Raw genomic sequence first — 18,776 nt, 5'->3', positions numbered from 1 at the left:
ACAATTCTGTTTGTTTCATAATATTTCTCATTTATCCCATCCTCCCAATCTCGTCTGATACCATGACGATATTCATATCAGGACAAATATCCACCCGTACCTTACTCCTCCCTCTTTTCATTGCAAAGCACATATCTATACCTCGGCTTCCCATCTTCAAAATCAACCACAGCCTGATTAGCCTCACTCATCGGCCTCTTCTGAATCCAAGGCTTAACCTTCATCTTCGCCGCCAACTCAAACATCTCCCGAATTTCCTTGGGACTTCCAATCAAAGAACCAGTAATCTTCACCTTCTTCATAATGAGAGCAAATGCCAAAAACCCTGGAATCGGGTCATCAGGAGCTCCGACTTGAACGAAAGTGCCACCGACGTCTAAGAGGTCGAGGTAGCCCATGAGTGGAAGTTTGGGAGAAGAGACGGTCGAGACGATTACGTCGAGGGAGTTCTTGTGTTTCTCATTCCAGCCTTCTTCGCCAGTTGCGATGAGGTCGTCGGCTCCCATTTTGATGGCGTCTTCTTTCTTCTCGGAAGTTCGGGAAATGGCGACGACTTTGTCTGCGCCGAGGGCGCGGGCGAACATGAGACCCATGTGGCCTAGTCCTCCGATACCGATGATGCCGACACGTTTGCCGGGTCCGACTCCGTTTTGCTTCAGTGGTGCGTATACTGTTACACCGCCGCACAGCATAGGAGCAGCTTCTTCGGATGGGATCTCGTCTGGAATGGCGAAGACGAAGTGGCCGTCACCTCTCCAGTATTTCGCGTAGCCACCCATTGCTTTGTGACCTGATGGCCATTTGGCTCCGTAAGTCATGACGAAGTTGTTCTTGCAGTATTGCTCGTCGTCGTTCTGGCATTCGTCGCAGTCTCCTCGGTGGCAAGATCCAGATTGAGCACCGACACCGACACGGTCTCCGACCTTGATGCCGCTCTTGACGTCCTTACCGACACGGATGGCCTTGCCGACGATCTCGTGACCAACGACGACTGGGTAATCTGTTGCGCCCCAACCTGAGCGGAGAACATGGACGTCACTGCCGCAGATACCACAGCAGTCGATCTGCGATATGGTAAGCTTGAATATTCGAAAGATGCTTGTGAGCTGGTACTTACCTCAATATCGACGTCCTGGTCCTCGAAAGGCTTGGGCTCGTAGCCCTGCCAAACCATCTTGCCTTGGGCGGCATCTGGTGCAAGGCCGCACCATCCTTCGAAAACCTGATCGGATGCCATGTCCGCAATTAATAGATCCCGTTCTGGTGTTGAATGATACCAAGTAATGTGAGTCCAAGGCAGATGTGTGTAGAAATGAGGCCTTCAGAAGTCGTTCATCGCAGATATATATTGTACGCGAGACTGGTCTGTGACCAGGGATGCCGAACTTGTCCCATTACCTGATGCGAATTTCTGCGATGGCGAGGTCGGTGTCCAGAGCTTGCTGTCATGCCAACGTAAAGTCCTACATAGGTGCTAGGATTGTTAAGCAGTGAGGTCAATCGTGGACGCGGCGTTCTCGATCTGGTGGGTTCCAAGGTGGAACTTTGTTCTGATCAGAACATTTTCGGTGTGAGCTCTCGGGATTCGCTCGGCATCAAGTGCTGTCGTCACCATCCTGGTCGAAATATCGCATCTTTCGCTGCTCCGATTTTGCAAAGAAAGTAACAGCTTTTGCGTCTAGAGGTCAATGTAGCATTTGATATGGAAGTCATAATGTATATGTAGACTTCTCCTGTCCATCCAGGTGCTGAACAGCACGACTTGACACGATGAAGTGTCGTGTTGAAGGGACCCACCAAGCATGAGCGATAACCTGGTTAGTTGCAAATTGGTAGCGGTGACACGCGACTCGGCCGTGTGCTTAAGTGCGAGCCTATTCATAGCGTGCATATTTTGATTCTGGAATGACGGCATTGTCCTGTTGAAACACCACCAGACGCTCGTGGAAACTCTCCGAAATTCCAGGCCAGTCCTTTCGGAGCGTGTGGCAATGTGCCTTCATGCGTATGCGGACCTGATTCCGCTGCATGTAAAAGCCTTCAACGCGAGGTCGTACGAGAGTGTTGTCCAAGAGGTCCCCGGTGCTTATACAAGTGGTTCAATATTCTCCAGAATGCGGGTGTACACACCGATCAAGTCCGAGACAAGAGACAGATCTTCTCGCGAATCCAGTGATCTGGATGCTCGGTATTGGTATACCAGCCACCATTAATGAGGTCGGACTCAACTTTTCTCCAACGCGCGAGCTTTTCTGGCTGCTTCAGGTCCAGATCCCCAAGCCGAGCTTCCACGCTGTCGCCGGACCTTCTCAGAAATAAAGTGCAGTCTCGTAAAGTCATGGCTTTGCACAGCGACATGACTTGATCTGCTCCTGACGATCGTAAAACGCCATATGGGTCGAAGACGGTTTGGCATGATCTTAGCTGATGGAGCAGTGGCTGAGCTTGGCTAAACAGATATTCCTGGAGTCGGCAATCTGGGGTTATTGCATGTACTGCTCGCTTCCGCTCTTCGATGTTGATGTTGAGCAAATCTAGCGGACAGCTCTCCTGAGCATCGGTAGCAGTCCGTATACGTTCAGAGGCCCGGTGCGAGCGGACAGCACAAGTTCGGCATCTCTTGGAGCCTGGAGGCGCATTTGGTGACTGCGCTAGCCATTTGGGCTTGAGTTGCAACAACAGCTCTCCAGAAATCGGTGTCATGTCTGTTACCAGCAAGCCCGACATTTCCCCAGCGGGCAGACGGTCGCCAGATCGGTGTCGCGGGCGAACCAAGTCCTGCAGACTTCTGTTGAGAAGGTCGAGCACACCATGGTCGAGTCCAATCAGTTCGTGCAGTACGAGGTTGTCTGGTGGGAAGAGGGCACGGAAATTGGTGTCGAGTGCTTCAAGTTGTTCTTCTGCCGTCTGTACATGTGAGAGATCCTTTCGCAGTCGTAGTAGTTTGCCTTGTAGCCTTGGCGGAAGCTCCTCATCCTCGGCCAAAGCCAATATCTGATACACGAAGTTGGCGCCGCCTTCATTTAGATATTGCAAGATGCATTTCGAAGCGACTGTCGTCGGCGGTTCAAAGCCACAGAATCTTGGCGAACCTTCACGTTCTACAAACCATACAGGGATGCTCATTCTGGTAGCCGGGTGTCATCGAGTCGGGGAGGTGCGCGCATGTGCGAAGATATGAGTTCTTCTGGAGAGAAGCGCCTGGAGAACAAGGTTTGATGACAGAAAGCCAAATGTGAAGAAGCATTCCCTTGGCTCTTTCACATGTCACGCCCGCATCCTCAGTCAGCAGCGTCCGGAGTGTCCACCGAGTCACCGACCTGCTAATGTCGGTCGTTGAGAGGCTGATCGCAGTCGTTGCGACAGACGGGAGAGCGTGTTGCATCTCTCGCAGCCGGGGCAAAAGCGCCACGTACGGAACACATCACGAGGAATGCGAGTACCTCGCTTGATGATGAAGTACACGGCATAGCTTAGAGACGGGTTGTTGGTCGAGGTTGCACATCGCGTCGCCAGGATCTCAAACTCAAATTGCCCGCTTGGGCCTTCTTCCATCCCCAACTTCACACGCCGCGAGCATGGAAACTTGCCCACAATTGAAAGAACTGTTGGGAGAGATGGCCGACAGCGAACCAACCAAGCTACCCACACCTGCATCCTGCACGGCAGGTAGGCATATCCCATTTTCGTCGGGCTCGTGGAATGGTGTCGCTGATATTTGGTTGAGATTTCTGCCTGATCCCACTAGGTAAATCCATGGACTTCTACAGTCTACATGCCGGGATAATGTCGTCCTAAGGCTAGTGCCTATTTACAGGAACACCAACCGCTTCGGTATCGAAAGAGGTCGCCGAGGTGCAGAGACTGCTTAAGAAGAGTGGAGTGAAATATAGCATGCACTCTGCTGGCACAACTCTCGGTTCGTGAAAGCTTTCTGGCAGCCGACACTTCTGCTGATATCGTCCCGCAGAAGGAAGCTGGGATCAGTGCATGCACATCATCGGCCAATGCCACTCGATGCTGCATGCGAGAGGCGTGGTCAGAATACAATCCGACATTCGGGTCGGAAGCCGCACAGACAAGAAACAGTCGATCGAAGACAAAGTGACTGCAGTGGAGAAGCTGCTCGCAGCAGACAAGCAGGACGTTGAGGATGAAGATGCTGGAGAGATCACTTACAAGAGGTAAATTACCTCGCTGTGGAGGATCTATGAATATAATCTGTACAATCAAGCTCGAGGCTTGGTGTTCTACCACCAGGTATTGTCGTTACAAAGAGGTGCGATATCCACACTGAGGTCCGCCTTCAATATTGGCCCAAACATGCTGCATAGCTCGCTCAAACGAGTCTCGTGAGGGCATCTCATCGTAACATCCTTTCCTGTTTAAAGTCCCCGACGCCGCGCTCAGAATGAAAGATCGCAAATAACACAAGCTTCATGAAACATATGCAGGCGGCGCTTCTTCGCCATCGCGCAAGCCGTCCTCGGAGGACGCTCGCCAGGCCTTCTGCTTCGCCCGTTCCTGCTCGACCTTCTTAGCAATCTCGGAAGCCATTTTCTGCATCCAAGCTTGTTCAAGAATACCACCAGAGCTGCCTTCGCTAAACGCAGAGAGGAGACTTTGCAATTTGACGTCCGATGATGTACGACTATTATCGCTCGAGCTTCGTCGCAGCTCTGGAGAAGGCGATCGTGATGGGAATGATCGCATTTCTGGGAATTGATTTCTAGTTGAGGTAGATGGCTTCTCGGCTTTGACTGTCTTCTGCGGCAGCACAGTTGATGCTCGAGGGGTGCGGTCAAGATCCTCCTCGACAGGTGGCCTGAGAGACTGTTTCGGCGTCTCTGGTCGTGATTGTGGCACTTGCCGGCTATTCATCGACGCAGTGCGATCCGTCGTGCGCGAGTCGATTCTCTTCCCTGGACTCTTCGGTGGTGTCGTGATTTCTCCCTCTCGCAGCTTGCTTGATGGCGCAGTGGTGGCCTCTGTGCTCGATTTGACAGCGTTTGATCGGCCAGACTCACTGAGACTTCGACTTGCGCTATCATCGTAACCACTGGACAAGCTGAAAGTATCAACGGTATCCTTGTCATCCTTGTTCTTCCTGAGGTTGACAACGCGGTGTTTCCTCTTCTTGCCCGGCCTCGTGCGTGATATTCCACTTCCAAGGCTGTATACTGTTCCGGTAGAGTGCATGCTGGCAAGACTTGGCCTAGTAGCCTCTGAGCCTGCTCCGGAAGCCTGCGAAGCAGCTGAGGATACTGTGCTGTGCAAGGCGATCGAGGATTGCAGTCTAGACAAAGTGACGGGTCGTGTTGGCGAGTTTGTCCCGCTGAAGTCATCGCGATGTGCACTTGCCCAAGCTCGATAGACGCAATCTCTTATACTAGGTGTGAACAGGCTCAGAGTCTTCTGGCTCTCGGTGAGAGCTGCTAAACGCACCATGTTCTTCTGGGAGAATGAGGCGTAAGTTTCTGCGGGTGGGTCGAGGGAAAATGATTCGCTTTCGACTTCGTCGTCAAGTAATGCTGGGTTCACGAAACGATCCACTGGATTGCTATTCGAACTCTTCTTTGGCTCCTGGTTCTCGGCCGTTTGATATTCCGGGCTGAACTTCTGCAAAGAGAGTCGATGGATGATGGCAGGCAAGTCTTCCATGAATAGAGTCCGTAGCTGGTTCTCGATCGTCTTCTGCAGATAATCTCGCACAAATGGGATTGAGTCGAAAGTTGAGGATACTTTCAGCTTTTCGAGAGGATCATTTCGGAAGACAATCGTGATGCCTTTCTGCTTCGAAAACACCAATATGACGAAACCAGACAGACGAATCTCCGACAACGAGATCTGTATAGGTATTGTCAAGCTGCTGCTTGCCGCCAAAGGTTGCGGACTCGCGAAGCTCGGTTTTGTTGATAGATAGGTATTCAGCGGATTCGCTTGCACTCGCGTCTTCAGCGTGAGGTACGCGTCTCCGGTATAGCTCATCTTGAATATTCCCCGAAATCGATCTTCTGCCAAATCGCCTATCTCCAATATCTCGAGCTCCGGCGGCGTAGATCCAAGATTCAGCTCATTCACAATGATATCGTCAACAATGATGGGCGGCTTCGGCGATTTATTGAGCGCATTGGTGAGCATATCGCGCACTCGCTCGGTGTCCGCGATGAGCGGCGACCAGTTGAAGTTGAACGCCATGCTTGTGAGAGCGCTGCGGCCTGTTGCTGTTACTGTTGCAGGGCCTGGATTCGTTGCTGATCAAAGTCCTGCAAATGCAAGACAAACAGTCGCGTGCATTGAAGCGACACAGCGCGCGGAGTCAGGCAGCGCAAAGCCTTCGTCCGTGAATGTGGTAGGTGTGCGTAAGTACTCGAGCGCTTTGTCTTGATAAAATTTCGCCAGGCATCAGCAATAAGAGTCTCAGGAAATTGTATCTTACTTCTTCTCGTCCTGTTCCTTTCTTGCCGGGTGGACCCGCGCCGACGACGTCGATTTGCTTCCGAGGTCCGGCGGCGACCTCAGCTTTGAGTGCAGTGCCTCACAACACTCTTCTCACGCTATCCGCCCCCTCCACACTTCGACTTCTACTGCTGCTTTCGCTGTGAACCGCTCGAATCGCGATTTGATGTGTCACCTGCAACGACCATTTTGAAGCTGGCTAGAAGTGCTTACACTGCGAAGCAGGTCGAAAGCCTAGCGGCAGACGCGAAGTCGTAAATGTCCACCGGACCATTTCTCGATGATCCTCCGCCGTCAAGACTCAGGACGATGCTCGACTCCTCAGCTCTACCGTACTAGACATCATAAATCAGCAGACTGTGCAAGGAGGAAGAGCCTGGTTTCATCGTCATTTTGCAATAGCCCCGCCATGAAGGCAAACAGGCGGCCTCACAAAGCTCGCCCTACACGTGCATCTCTCTCGTACAAAGGAGGGAAAATCACCGAAGTCCTCAGGCAACTTCCAGAGCATGGCTATGATATACCACGTGGACCATCAACCTGATGATCATGTTACCCCTAGGCCTAGCTCCGCCAAGGGACCGAATACCAGGTCGCTTTCTGCGAAACTCCGAATTACATCTGGCCTGCAGCGAGGCTCGCCTTACTCGTGGCGCCGATGCTGATGATCTGGGCTCATGGGTGGCTGATCATTGCACCGCCCTCTGCAAATTGCAGTTTTTAGCTCCTTGATGTTTTCATCAGTCCAGTTGAAAGACGTTCCCGGGCAATTTGGATCGCGATGCCTCACTCGTGGCAACAGTGCCACCTCATAAGATCGACCGTCACCGTACGATGAGGTTACCTGGGTGGTGCGTCTGTCGTGACGCACAACAGATCTCAAACTCGTGAAGACTTCAAGCCAGAAGGCCTGGCAAGCAACGTACCGAGCTCAGCACACTGCCACCGTGCGCGTTTTTTGCGGAAGCTTAGCCAATGATAGATTGAAGTAGCCGCGCCTCGAAATCGCCGCTAAGCATTGCGAGGCCTTGCGTTTGACCTTGGGCACACGCTTCAGGATGATCGTTCACCCAGGCTCCGTGAGAAATGCAAAGGCGGTGCTCTTTCCGTGGATCCAAACCACAGCGCGCTTTCGAAGAGAACTTCTCATTTCACACCGGACATCAACAGTCACGCACAACTTACTCCTGATGAGATGCGTCTATGGCGGTGGTGGGCGGCGTGCTGCCGACAATGTCCTGGCCTGGGATTGTCATTCATAAAAAAGAATATTCATCCCTATCCCAGCATTACGAGCGGATCCACCAAGATGCTCGAGCCGTGGGCATTTCAGGTGCAACGATTTTCCACGCCTCTAGCTGCGTACTGGCAGGCACTCTTGATTGCGGTGCCCGAATTTGCTTCTACTTCAGTACAACGGCAGCGAAACGAAACCAATGATGATTTACGAATGGCAAGACCAGTGGGCATTGATCTAGATGGCGTGAGATTTTAGAGGTGCTACGGGTGTAGGATAGATTAGCGTAGCGAGTTCAAGGTTGTGTATTTTGCTCAAGGTATATCAAACCTGCAAATTTTCGGAACCTTACGCGAATGCGTAAGTTGCAAACAAGGTCTACAAGTTCCTTGCAAGCGAATTCTCACATTTCGACTTTCGGATGAAGGGCGGTAGGGTCAGCAGAGGGCGAGGAACGCGAACCGCTCCACCTCGCGTTAGCCAAAAGTCAATGTAGAACTACAACCACGAAGGCAAAAGAGGCAAACAAGGATGACCTCATATATAGCCGCCTCACTCAGATTGAAACACCACGAGGACAATTTCAGATATTGTGGCTGATGTTTAGCTGTCATCAATGATCTACCCATCTGCCGGGCCGCCAGTTGACAATACCCACACACTCTCTCGCCCCAGTTAAGTGATTGATGAAGAAGACGATGCTTGTTCTCCACTCCTCAGCACTCTTGACCTCCCTCCACTATTCACCTCTCACCTTCATCTTCCGTCTCTTGCTCTGCCACCAAACCAAACGTCGTAGGAACCAACCAAACTCAGGGGCGTCGTGGTTGTATAGCCCTTGAGGCAAAGCACGTGCTGCGTTTTATATGCGCTACGACATCAGTCGTAACTTTCCCGTACCCAATTCCACCACAGAAGCCTGCACAGAAGTAGTCCTTGGAAAACTGGGCGTGGCTCAGATAGATTCCGGCATGAAGCATCATACCACCAGGCATGGCCCTACGGCATACCGGAAATTGGGTCCGTGCACGTTAGCACGCTACCCAGTGTTCTTTGATGTGTAGACGTGCACTTGCTAGACCAGCAAGTGGTCATTCGTGAAGTTGTTCCCGCAAGAGTAGCCGCTGTTCCAGTCACGCCGAACCTCCAGCGCCGGTTAGCGTTCCACCGCCTCCTGAAAGCCTCCTGGTTGAGCGGGTACTCTAAATCCAGGGCGGCGCTGGTTCAACTATCGGCTTCACCGCGAGTTGCTGTCCAAATACGCCTCCTTCGCACGACTCATGACCTTTAGCGGCATCGCAACATCGTCTTGCACCAGCGCGAATCTGCTAATGTCCTGCCACCCGCTGCACTTCCTGAACGAACAGGTCATATGCGCCGACATGTTACGATTGCTCCGCCTCTCGAGTGTCCATTCGCAAATTTCGCTCATTATCTCGAATGCCCAGTTCGCGGTGGTGTGCGCTCGAAACATGGCGGCTTCTACCCTGCTTACCACTTCCCAGTTGCACCCTCATGATCAACTGCCACCTCGTCGCCCTACCTCCGGGCACTGCGTACGATGACGAAGCCTCCTAGCCCTCACCTCAGGCATATGGATCATGTCGCCGTGCGACCTGCGCCTGGAAGATAAAAGCCAGTAGGGAAGTCATAGCAACTTCGATCATCAACAACGACAGTAGCATCAGCACCCCGAAGCAGAAGCCTATCCAGGAATCACCAGGAAGTATCAGACCAGGAGACCCACATTCTACACCTTGGTCACTTATCGACAGTGGTGCAAGTCATCATGAAGGGCCAGACACAAGTTATCAACAACATGGCTTCCGCTGCCGATCGACGTAGCACTACCGCTGCAGTTCCCCAGCAGCAGGTCCACGACGTTGATCAGGCTCGTCAGGACGGAAGAGTTTGGATGGCTCGTCAAAACATGCGAGGGTGGTGGTAAGTGGCAGGATACCTCTCCAGATATTAGGGTGCTGATCGTGACAAGGATCTGTTCGAACTGCCAAAATACCATGAATCCAGCGGTGGTTGGATATAGATGCTCGATCTGTGGCCATACCAAGTGCGCCTACTGCAAGGTCTACTCAGAATAAAGCCACATCTTTCTTCGAGCTTATGGTAGGTTACCGTATCACAATATGATTTCTGGCCTGTGCTAATGCTTCTGGGCAGACCATGTTGTAGAGATAGATGATGTTGATGTCGAAGGGTGTTGTCTTGGCGGCTCGACTTAGCGTTCGTTTCAGATCTTGGCTTTGGCGTGACGGAGGTCACTTCCAATTCTGTCGCCTGAGGTCTCTGGTTGTTGCAAGGCGTAGGAATAGATAGTTAACAGTACATGGCGTTCTTCTTTTCCGTTCTCCCGGCACTTCACTGCGCGCGGTAGGGCAAAGGCGTCAATTGCATATTGCGCACATGCTTAGTGGGATAGTTAGGTCCAACCGTTCGCATCCAGATCCATATCTGTAGCACTTCGGAACATCCAGCAAATTCTGAGGTCAGTTTTAAGGCACTTGGTCATCTCTACTCTGCTTCTGTCTTCTTCGCCACTCGTTTCTGATGCGACGAGCCTCCTTTTCACTCACCCAGCCATCTGGTCTCTCGCCGTCCTGCCATCCAGCGTCGAGCCTTCGCTTCTTCCTCCGGCTCGGGGTGTTACTAGGCCGTCGCTCTCGTCTCGGGGTCGGCGGTCGGACTAGGCCGGCATCGCTCAATAGAACTTCGAATTCCGGTCCCAGCGGAAATTCGGATATCTGTGATGTGTGATCGCAGCAAGGCGAGTGCCTGAACGGCAGCACCCATTCGTGTGGCTCGGATCCGAAGACTGCTTTGAAGTTGAGCCATGCGCTGCCAAGATTCCATGGATTCAAGCCTCGGGGCGCTTCCAGAATAGCAAATGTTCGAGGAACGGGTGCAGGTATCGGTGGCCTGTCTGTTGGAAGGTGCAGCGGGTATGTGATAGTGCCTTTGTATAGCTTCGATGCTGGAGATGCTGATTCATGCCTTGACGGCTTTCGTTGTCGCTTGAAGTAGTTTACATGGGAAGGATCATCGATTTCTGAAGTTAGTGGTCGTTCGCTGTCACCATCCGCGTCATCGCTCTCTCGAGGGGATAGATGTGCTGGTGGCGGTGGTGCGAGAGGATCCCTTTGCATCTCTGGAGGCAGTATCACTGCCAGGTACCTAGAGGGCATCAGCGAATATTGCCCTATCATAGGTACCGTGGCAGGAATGACTAACATTCTGCCCCTGATCATCTCGATCGTTGTTGTGTTCTTGAAAACCATGTTCATACTATTCATGACCATACCGGCGGAGAAGAGGCAAAAGAAGCCAGCCAGCCCCAGAACAACGAACCAGTGGACATTATGCTTGGACTTGGAGACATAGAATCCAAAGACGCCTGTGAGGTATCCGGTCAAGATCATTGTATAGAACAAGAACTGGATGAAGAACTTGAAGGACCGTTCTCCCACGACACCTGAGGCGCAGTTAGTAAATGCACGCTTGCAATCGGCTTAAAGGGCCTCTGATGAGCCATGCTGGTGAGGAACAGTGCTTTTTATTGTGGCCGCAATGGGACGGGAAGGACTCACCACCAACCCATGGACAGAAGTGATCCATCTTTCGCGTGCACCTTCCAACATCTTGATTGTGATGAGCACGGTCGGGCTTCCAAGTGTGGCAATAATCGCACCAGATCGGCAGTCCATTAGGGTCGCATACAAAGACATCCCGCATCCAGAACGCCTCAAGTCCAGGCTGAGGCTGAAGAATACTTGGGCGTTCGATCTTCTCCTCGGCGCCTAGAGGTACATATCCAGGATCGCGCAACACGGTGACAAGTAGTCTGAGCCATGCTATCGCGACTGGAATAAGTAGCACAAAATAGACGATCGGTATGGCCAATCCAGCTGTCAGTCGTTGTTTCCGATCAATGTCGGCGTCGTTTGGATCGTTGATTAGATAGTCGATGCTGAGGGGTCCAACCACCGTGTAAGATGCGTAAACGACGATTGCCACGAGAAATACTGGTATGAATCTGGCCGTGGCAACCGAGACCCGATTCCTCGATGGAGGCATCTCTCGAGATGCCGGTGTCTCACGAGAGAATGCATATCATGTTTTGTGATGATGTTGTCGATTGTACCAAAGATGGCGGAGGCTGGGCTGGGAAGGAACCAGGTTCCAGCTTGGAGGAAACTTTCGGTACATCGGCAGAGGAGAAAACATGGCGCTGTTAAGCCGATTGACTAATGGCGCATAGCAACGCACATTTTGAGTACTAAGTTATGGCGTCAACCTGAAGGGTAACTTATGGCAGAATGGTAGTGACTATTGTTGGGGTGCAACAAACTATCCTAACCGCGAGGGAAAAGCCGAAAAAAAAGAAGAAAAAGAAAAAGAAAGCGCAGCCATCTGCGAACGCGAGTTACCTCCTTCAGTTCCTCCCAAGAGCGTCACGCTGTTCTCAACACTTGGCTACGACAGAGATATGTGCTTCTGGCGATGTTCGCGTAGGCTTCGAGGCCGACATATGTTACACACGGATCTATTCTTTTCGATGATATGCTCGAGCGGAACCTCTGCCAAAGCATAGATTACAATTGTTTCCGACCGTCTGTCGCCCAGACGAAGGTGGCACAGCGATGCAGTCGTCCATGAAAGCGCTCTGAGAACGCTTCACCTAAACACCAGAAGCGCCAGGTGCCTTCTCATCTTTTCTTAAGCTGATCAAAAGCTCCCTCATCTTCGCCTTCCCGCTTCCGGCAGCACCGCCAGTCGTACCCTTTCCACTGAGATCAACAAGCTTGGCAATACGCTCCCAGCTTGTGCCACCAGCAGTGGTGTCTTCTCGGGACTTCAAGAACTCCTCTGCCTCTCTCCGCGTCTGAGCAATCTGCTTCTCTTTCTTGTTGTTGTAGTTCTCATAAAATTCATCGATCGCCTCTTGAGCAGCCTTGACGGTCTCAGCCTTCTTCGATGCAGAAACCTCGTCCCGGTGCTGAATCTGTAGATCACGGCGTTCCCTCCACTCTCTCACGACATCTGGCTCGGCTTCGTACTCGTGATATGATGGTGCTTGGAAAGGTGCAGTCGAGCCGGTGATTGTTCCACCTGGTGCGACAGCTCCGTTGGATGTGTCTACAGCTGGGAAGGAGGATTCGAAGTCGCCCATCATGTCGCCATTTGCAGGAGCACTTCCTCCACCGCCTCCTCCGAGCAAATCATCGTCGTCTTCGGCTACGTTTGCGACTGTTGCAGCGTTGTCTGCGGAGGTTGTAAACATTTCAGCGTCATCTCCCAGAGCTGCGCGTTCTCTAGCCAAGAAATCGGAGGGCTCGTCAACGCCATCGAGAGCTGATGCGCCAGTCGCTTCTGTCTTGCCTGTCATATATCAGTCATGCGACCGCTGTGGACGAAGTCAGATCATCTCACCCTCGTCAAAATCCTCGAGAGAAGGGAATCGGTCAGCCATGGTCGCTGGTGCCTGTTGAGACAGCTGTCTCCTTTCCAAATCGTTGTGCTTCTATCCGATTGATTGCAATACCAGTGAGTGGTAGTACCGAGTGAGTGACCGGATTTATGACAACACAAGTCGATAGTTTCGCAGACTGTTGGTGAAGGGGGAATTATTATTGTTGGCAGCTGTATTGTCGGATTGGCTGTCTCTCTCACAATGGGATTCCCCAGGAACAGCAACCGCAGTTTAGCCGCACGCGCACGTGCTTCTTAAAGAGCGAGCTCCGCTCCGCTGCCAGCTACTAGCTGCGGCGCTTCTCGTCCTACGCTTGCACAAACCCAAGACGAGGCAAAGTTGAATTTGTGCAACGACAACACAACAGCGCAGTAGTCGCAGTCGCAATAGCTCCCACAGCCTTGTAGCATAGCATACACCATGGCGTATTCCGACGATGCCGTCAAGGCAAAGCTGGCAGCTCTCAACGAGACGCAGGATAGCATTGTGACAGTCGCGCAGTGGATAATGTTTCATCGCCGACATGCCAACCGCACTGCAGATCTGTGGAAAGGCCGTCTGCAAGAGTCGTCGAGCGCCAGTAAGCGACTGACTCTCCTCTATCTTGCAAATGAAGTCGTGCAGCAGTCACGCGCACGCCAGAAGCAGGACTTCCTCCTCGCATTCGAACCACTTATCGCAGACGCGACGGCGCAAGCCTACAAGGGAGCCAGCCAAGACATTCAAGCCAAGATCAGACGAGTGGTGGAAGTATGGCGAGCACGGAATATCTTCGACCAGCGCATTCAGGAGCAGACAGAGAGCAAGCTTGACGAGCTCGACAAGACCAAAAGCACCAGCAAGCTCGGGGGACTGGGTGGTGGCAGGCTAGGTGGCAGCTTGTTTGGAGGGGGTGGCAGTGGAGTTGCGTCGGAGCTTGAAGGAGTCAACAAGAGCCAAATCGCGCTCACCAAGGCAGATGCAGCGAGCAGAGGACCACTCACTTACGCCAATGCCGAGTGGGCCAAGATCAATGATCCAAATACGCCTGTGCCTAGTGCTCCAGTGCGAGCTGCCAAACTGCGAGGCTTGGTGAAAACGCTCATGGCTGCGCATAATGCAGTCGACGCGGGCATTAAGGCGAGGCAAGAAGTCCTTGCCGGTCTAGAGAAGCTAGTAGAGAGCCATCGCGCTAAGATCGCAGAAGAGGAAACGACAGCACGAGATCTGAGGTCGAAGATCGATACTATGGAGGGCACCATTAGGGAGGTTGAGGACAGTATCATGCGAGGTGCAGACTCTCCTACGAATGGCAATGGCACAGGCTACGGCCCACCAGAGCCGCAGCGTCCAGAGATGGAACGCTTCACACCGCCACCTCCAGACGTCGAGGCTCTCACACCACCTGCGCAGGATATCGACGCAACCATTGGCGACATCGCGCCTCTTGACAAGGGCTTCAGCAATCCCACGGGCGCAGATCCAGTGCAGGAACAGCTGCCCAACCTCAATGAACCTCCACCATCGTTTGTGCCTCCGCCCGCCTTGCCGAATGACGACTCCATTTCGGCAGCAACGACCGCAAAACAGCTTCTCGAGACCCTGAGTTCTGCGCAAGGCCTCACTCGATCACCTTCAGGAGAGCTTCCAGCGGGTAATCCCGCTGACCCACGGCTGAAGCGTCGCAAATTAAGCCATAAGTCCAGTAACGATGTCGACGATGAGATCTTCGGTAGCGGAGGTGTGGATGAGGATAGCATCAGCGCGATGCTGGGACAGTAGCATAGGAAATGCCTTCCTTCGGCCTCGGGATGATTCAGCAAGCGACGAGTGCGCTCACATATTGCTTCTGCTGTAAGAATGTATCATAACACATCATCAATCAAATTTCTGGACTCAAGCTGCTCGGGAGTAAAGCATTACTAGTTTTGCATGTACTTTCTAGCTTCCGATTCGCAGCATGAGAACGAGTGTATCGTCTGAGGACATCGAATTCCAACTTGAAAAGAATCCCACATCGTCTTCAACGAGCTTGCTAGCCAGGGAAACTCATCTCCCGCATTCCGCTTGATCACTTCCTCATCTCGTCGATAGTAATGACCCCATCACAAGACGTTTCACAACGAGCGAAAGAGGCGTGAGCAGAATGATAGGTATTATCTTGCACCTGCAGAGCTCAGGCCGATGATCCAAGCGTGTGAATACAAACATGTAGTTGTCGGACGCTACATTTCGATGCTTATATGCGCACGGAAAGAGTTCGTCGAGCGTGGAAGCCTCACATTCTAGGCCGGTGAGAAAATGTTGATGTGATGTCCCACGAGTTGCTCGGGTGGCGAGGGTGGCGAGGGTGGCGAAGTCGCTCCTTCCGTGTTCGGCCTCGGGCCAAAATTAAGCTCTCGGTACTTTCATGGGTCGATCTGAGCTGCGAGAAACAAGTGATGTTGTCTCGACTTTCACTTCATCGCGCCAACAACTTTCACGACGCCTGCCACTGCCATCACCAACGCCATCGCCAACGCCAACGTCACGCCGCCAAACGAACCCACTGGAGCTGGACCTGGATTGATTGCTGGAGTGTTGTTGGACCGTCGCTAACATCATTCTGGACGCAGGCTGTTTGCTTTCCGCAAGAGCGGCCGTTTCCATTCGCCTCGTCATAGACCGCGCCATGTCGCCAAAGCAAGTGAGCATACGGTAGTGAGCCAGGACGTTTTGGAGCCATCGTAGGAGAGAAACGAGACGCGATAGCCATGGCCATGCGCGGGCCAAGTGTGGTTGCGCAGAGGGCGTGGAGCAGTTTGGGCAATGGAGCACTCTTCACCCACAGAATACACCAGTCGCCAGCCCAGCAACTTCTCTCGCGGCTGTCACAACTGAACACCGCACGGCCTTCCTCGCCTAGAATATTAGGCCTCTGCCAAGCACGATGCATCTCGAGCGCTACCCAGCAACGACCAACAACTGCTCTGGTCAAGCAGTCGGCTTCCTCAATACTCGCGCAGAAACGTGTGCTGCAAACATCTCAATCTCAGCAGGAGAGCCTCAACGTGGTGCAGCATGGCGATAAAGCTACGGCATACAAGAATGAGGTCAAGAGCGGCGATCCCGCAGACGCTGAAGAGGAAGAGCTGGATTTCAAGAAGACTGAAAAGGCCAGCCAGGCTTCCCAGGTGAACTTGAGCGCGAAGTTGTCGAGCACGGGAAAGGACGGGCAGAAAAAGACCAAAGGAGGCTGGCGTGAGGTGACGAGACTGCTGAGGATTGCCCGACCAGAAGTCAAGACTCTGGCTCTGGCCTTCGTCTTTCTTCTCATTAGCAGCAGTGTCACAATGTCCGTTCCCTTTAGCATCGGACGAATTCTGGATATGGCCACGAAAGAGGAAGGAACACTTTTTGGGCTCACTTTGTCGCAATTCTGCATCGCGTTGGGAACTTTGCTGTCTTTGGGCGCCTTGGCCAATTACGGGCGTATCATTCTTCTTCGAATTGTTGGCGAGCGTATCGTCACAAAGCTGCGAAGCACATTGTTCAAACGGACGTACATCCAGAACGCCGAATTTTTCGATGCCAACCGGACTGGAGACTTGATCAGCAGGCTGGGAAGTGATACAATCATCGTTGGCAAGTCGATCACTCAAAACTTATCGGATGGTCTGCGATCAATGGTCTCTGCAGGTGCTGCGATGGGCATGATGAGCTATGTCAGCTTCAAGCTGATTGGTGTCCTTGCTTTTGCCTTTCCGCCTATTGCTGTAGGTGCCTTTCTCTACGGACGAGCAGTCAGAGATCTATCGCGTCGAATCCAGAAGAATTTGGGAACGTTGACGAAGATTGCTGAAGAGCGACTGGGCAATGTACGCACCAGTCAAGCCTTTGCTGGCGAATTACAAGAAGTACACCGGTACAACAACCAAGTGCGCAAGATTTTTGGACTGGGCAAGCGAGAGGCCTTCATCTCAGCGACTTTCTTCTCCTTTTCTGGATTCATGGGCAATGCTACCTTCATCACCCTACTTTACGTCGGCAGCGGCATGGTTAGATCGGGCGCCATGACCATTGGTGACTTGACAACATTTCTCATGTACACGGGCTATGCAGGTAGCAGCATCTTCGGTCTGTCAAGCTTCTACTCAGAGCTCATGAAGGGTGTGGGTGCAGCTACGAGACTATTTGAGCTTCAGGACCGTGATCCAACCATCAGTCCGACAAAGGGAGACATGGTCAAGAGTGCTCGCGGCATGATCGAGTTTAAGGACGTTGCATTTTCATACCCTACGCGACCGGCTGTGACAATCTTCGATGGTCTGAACTTCAGAATCCCGCAAGGCAGTAATGTTGCCATTGTTGCACCCTCTGGAGCCGGCAAGTCCACAGTTGCAAGCTTACTCATGCGATTTTACACTCCGACGAGAGGCGAAATCACGATCGGCGGCAAGAACATCAACGAGATGAACGCAAAGCAGCTACGCAGAAGAATCGGCTATGTCGGCCAAGAGCCAGTCCTGTTTTCAGGCACCATCGCTGAGAACATTGCGTATGGTAAGCCACTGGCTTCCAGGAGTGAGATTGTCGGTGCCGCTCGTCGTGCGAACTGTCAGTTTATTAGTGATTTTGTAAGTGCTCTCTGCTCTGCTTCCTGCGCAAGCGCTAATCTACTCGCAGCCTGATGGTCTCGAGACGTTCGTTGGCGCCCGTGGTGCTCAGCTGTCGGGTGGCCAAAAGCAGCGCATTGCAATTGCACGCGCGCTGCTGAAGAATCCCGATATCCTCATCCTGGACGAAGCGACATCGGCGCTCGATGCTGAGTCCGAGACACTTGTCAACCAGGCACTACAAGCTCTCCTTCGTGGTGATAATACTACCATATCGATTGCTCATCGTTTGTCCACGATTCAGCGGAGTGACACCATCATCGTGATCGGCACTGATGGCAAAGTGGCTCAGATGGGCCCATACCGTGATCTGGCAGCGGACAAAGAAGGCGCATTCGCAAAGTTGATGGAGTGGCAGATGAGCGGCGGTCATGCGGCACAACAGCCGCCGAGGAAGCAAGAGGAGGAGGAAAAGGAGCTCACTGAAGAGGAGCGCATGAGAGCACGAATGAAGGAACATGCGCGAGAACGAGGCGAACAGGACGGTGAAGATGGAGAGCATGATGGACATGATGACTTGGTTGATGAGCCCGAGTGGGAGGGTGTCAAGGTGAAGAAAGATGAGCAGTCTGCCTCAGAGGACCCGGTGATGAGAGCCGGACTGCGAGATGGAGGATACTCCAGAAAAGGATACTAGACTCACCTCACTTGTATTGCATAACACTTCTGTAGCATGAAACGGCCATGCTACCAGATAATTTTTGGGTTGTCGCTGCGATCGATGAGATCGTGGAAGCGACACATACTTAATAATTGTACAGCATCGGCAGACTCACATAGAGAAGCAATGTATAGTTCTCAGCTCAGTAATAAATGATGGACTCTGCCACCTTTTGGATTTCTCTGCCCCCTTGTACTGGAATGTTTCGCCGAAGCCGGTGCGAGGCTGCCCACCTTCTGCGGACTTCAAGTCGTCACGTTCACATTTCGATCTCAAGAACACACCCAGCACTGCACACGA

The 18,776-nt window shown here is 52.4% G+C and overlaps 8 protein-coding genes across 8 annotated transcripts; 4 read left to right on the top strand and 4 right to left on the bottom strand.

Annotated features, from left to right (window-relative positions):
• Positions 1–12: 12 nt before the first annotated feature.
• On the bottom strand, positions 13–1,303 carry MYCFIDRAFT_163493 (uncharacterized protein). Its single transcript, XM_007927125.1, has 2 exons — positions 1,118–1,303; positions 13–1,064 (listed from the first exon to the last, which is right to left on the bottom strand). Exons 1-2 carry the CDS (start codon positions 1,235–1,237, stop codon positions 102–104), a joined length of 1,083 nt encoding a protein of 360 aa, XP_007925316.1. The 5' UTR covers positions 1,238–1,303; the 3' UTR covers positions 13–101.
• A 2,314-nt stretch (positions 1,304–3,617) lies between these two features.
• On the top strand, positions 3,618–4,188 carry MYCFIDRAFT_134619 (uncharacterized protein; the record flags this gene model as incomplete). Its single annotated transcript, XM_007927124.1, has 4 exons — positions 3,618–3,669; positions 3,728–3,748; positions 3,818–3,919; positions 3,971–4,188. The coding sequence occupies 4 exons, from the start codon at positions 3,618–3,620 to the stop codon at positions 4,186–4,188; spliced, it is 393 nt and encodes a 130-aa protein (XP_007925315.1).
• Positions 4,178–6,399, bottom strand: MYCFIDRAFT_163491 (uncharacterized protein). Its single transcript, XM_007927123.1, has one exon. It carries the CDS (start codon positions 6,196–6,198, stop codon positions 4,438–4,440), a length of 1,761 nt encoding a protein of 586 aa, XP_007925314.1. The 5' UTR covers positions 6,199–6,399; the 3' UTR covers positions 4,178–4,437.
• Positions 6,400–9,427: 3,028 nt separating this feature from the next.
• On the top strand, positions 9,428–10,440 carry MYCFIDRAFT_182416 (uncharacterized protein). Its single transcript, XM_007927122.1, has one exon. The coding sequence runs from the start codon at positions 9,486–9,488 to the stop codon at positions 9,642–9,644; it is 159 nt and encodes a 52-aa protein (XP_007925313.1). The 5' UTR covers positions 9,428–9,485; the 3' UTR covers positions 9,645–10,440.
• MYCFIDRAFT_152906 (uncharacterized protein) lies at positions 9,428–11,785 on the bottom strand (the record flags this gene model as incomplete). Its single annotated transcript, XM_007927121.1, has 3 exons — positions 9,428–10,713; positions 10,939–11,183; positions 11,299–11,785. 3 exons carry the CDS (start codon positions 11,783–11,785, stop codon positions 10,207–10,209), a joined length of 1,239 nt encoding a protein of 412 aa, XP_007925312.1. The 3' UTR covers positions 9,428–10,206.
• A 428-nt stretch (positions 11,786–12,213) lies between these two features.
• MYCFIDRAFT_152903 (uncharacterized protein) lies at positions 12,214–13,329 on the bottom strand. Its single transcript, XM_007927120.1, has 2 exons — positions 13,142–13,329; positions 12,214–13,090 (listed from the first exon to the last, which is right to left on the bottom strand). Exons 1-2 carry the CDS (start codon positions 13,179–13,181, stop codon positions 12,390–12,392), a joined length of 741 nt encoding a protein of 246 aa, XP_007925311.1. The 5' UTR covers positions 13,182–13,329; the 3' UTR covers positions 12,214–12,389.
• Positions 13,330–13,601: 272 nt separating this feature from the next.
• On the top strand, positions 13,602–15,040 carry MYCFIDRAFT_152900 (uncharacterized protein; the record flags this gene model as incomplete). Its single annotated transcript, XM_007927119.1, has 1 exon — positions 13,602–15,040. The coding sequence occupies one exon, from the start codon at positions 13,602–13,604 to the stop codon at positions 14,940–14,942; it is 1,341 nt and encodes a 446-aa protein (XP_007925310.1). The 3' UTR covers positions 14,943–15,040.
• An 873-nt stretch (positions 15,041–15,913) lies between these two features.
• On the top strand, positions 15,914–18,623 carry MYCFIDRAFT_217180 (ABC transporter, ABC-B family, TAP-MDL type; the record flags this gene model as incomplete). The annotated part of the gene is made up of 2 exons (XM_007927498.1): positions 15,914–17,776; positions 17,826–18,623. The coding sequence occupies 2 exons, from the start codon at positions 15,914–15,916 to the stop codon at positions 18,450–18,452; spliced, it is 2,490 nt and encodes an 829-aa protein (XP_007925689.1). The 3' UTR covers positions 18,453–18,623.
• Positions 18,624–18,776: the final 153 nt, after the last annotated feature.

The sequence above is a fragment of the Pseudocercospora fijiensis genome (genome assembly GCF_000340215.1).
Source record: "Pseudocercospora fijiensis CIRAD86 unplaced genomic scaffold MYCFIscaffold_3, whole genome shotgun sequence".
Taxonomy (NCBI): Eukaryota; Fungi; Ascomycota; class Dothideomycetes; order Mycosphaerellales; family Mycosphaerellaceae; genus Pseudocercospora; species Pseudocercospora fijiensis.
Note: the sequence above shows the minus strand (reverse complement) of the source record. Positions and strands in the feature narration are given on the sequence as shown.

What these genes read in the sequence shown, in the direction of transcription:
- MYCFIDRAFT_182416 (XM_007927122.1), top strand. Translation starts at nt 9,486, where the DNA reads ATGAAGGGCCAGACACAAGTTATCAACAACATGGCTTCCGCTGCCGAT.
- MYCFIDRAFT_163493 (XM_007927125.1), bottom strand. Translation starts at nt 1,237, where the DNA reads ATGGCATCCGATCAGGTTTTCGAAGGATGGTGCGGCCTTGCACCAGAT. An exon ending in ACCAGGACGTCGATATTGAG is followed by an intron (nt 1,065 to 1,117) that starts GTAAGTACCAGC and finishes ACCATATCGCAG; the next exon opens with ATCGACTGCTGTGGTATCTG.
- MYCFIDRAFT_163491 (XM_007927123.1), bottom strand. Translation starts at nt 6,198, where the DNA reads ATGGCGTTCAACTTCAACTGGTCGCCGCTCATCGCGGACACCGAGCGA.
- MYCFIDRAFT_152903 (XM_007927120.1), bottom strand. Translation starts at nt 13,181, where the DNA reads ATGGCTGACCGATTCCCTTCTCTCGAGGATTTTGACGAGG. An exon ending in TCTCGAGGATTTTGACGAGG is followed by an intron (nt 13,091 to 13,141) that starts GTGAGATGATCT and finishes GATATATGACAG; the next exon opens with GCAAGACAGAAGCGACTGGC.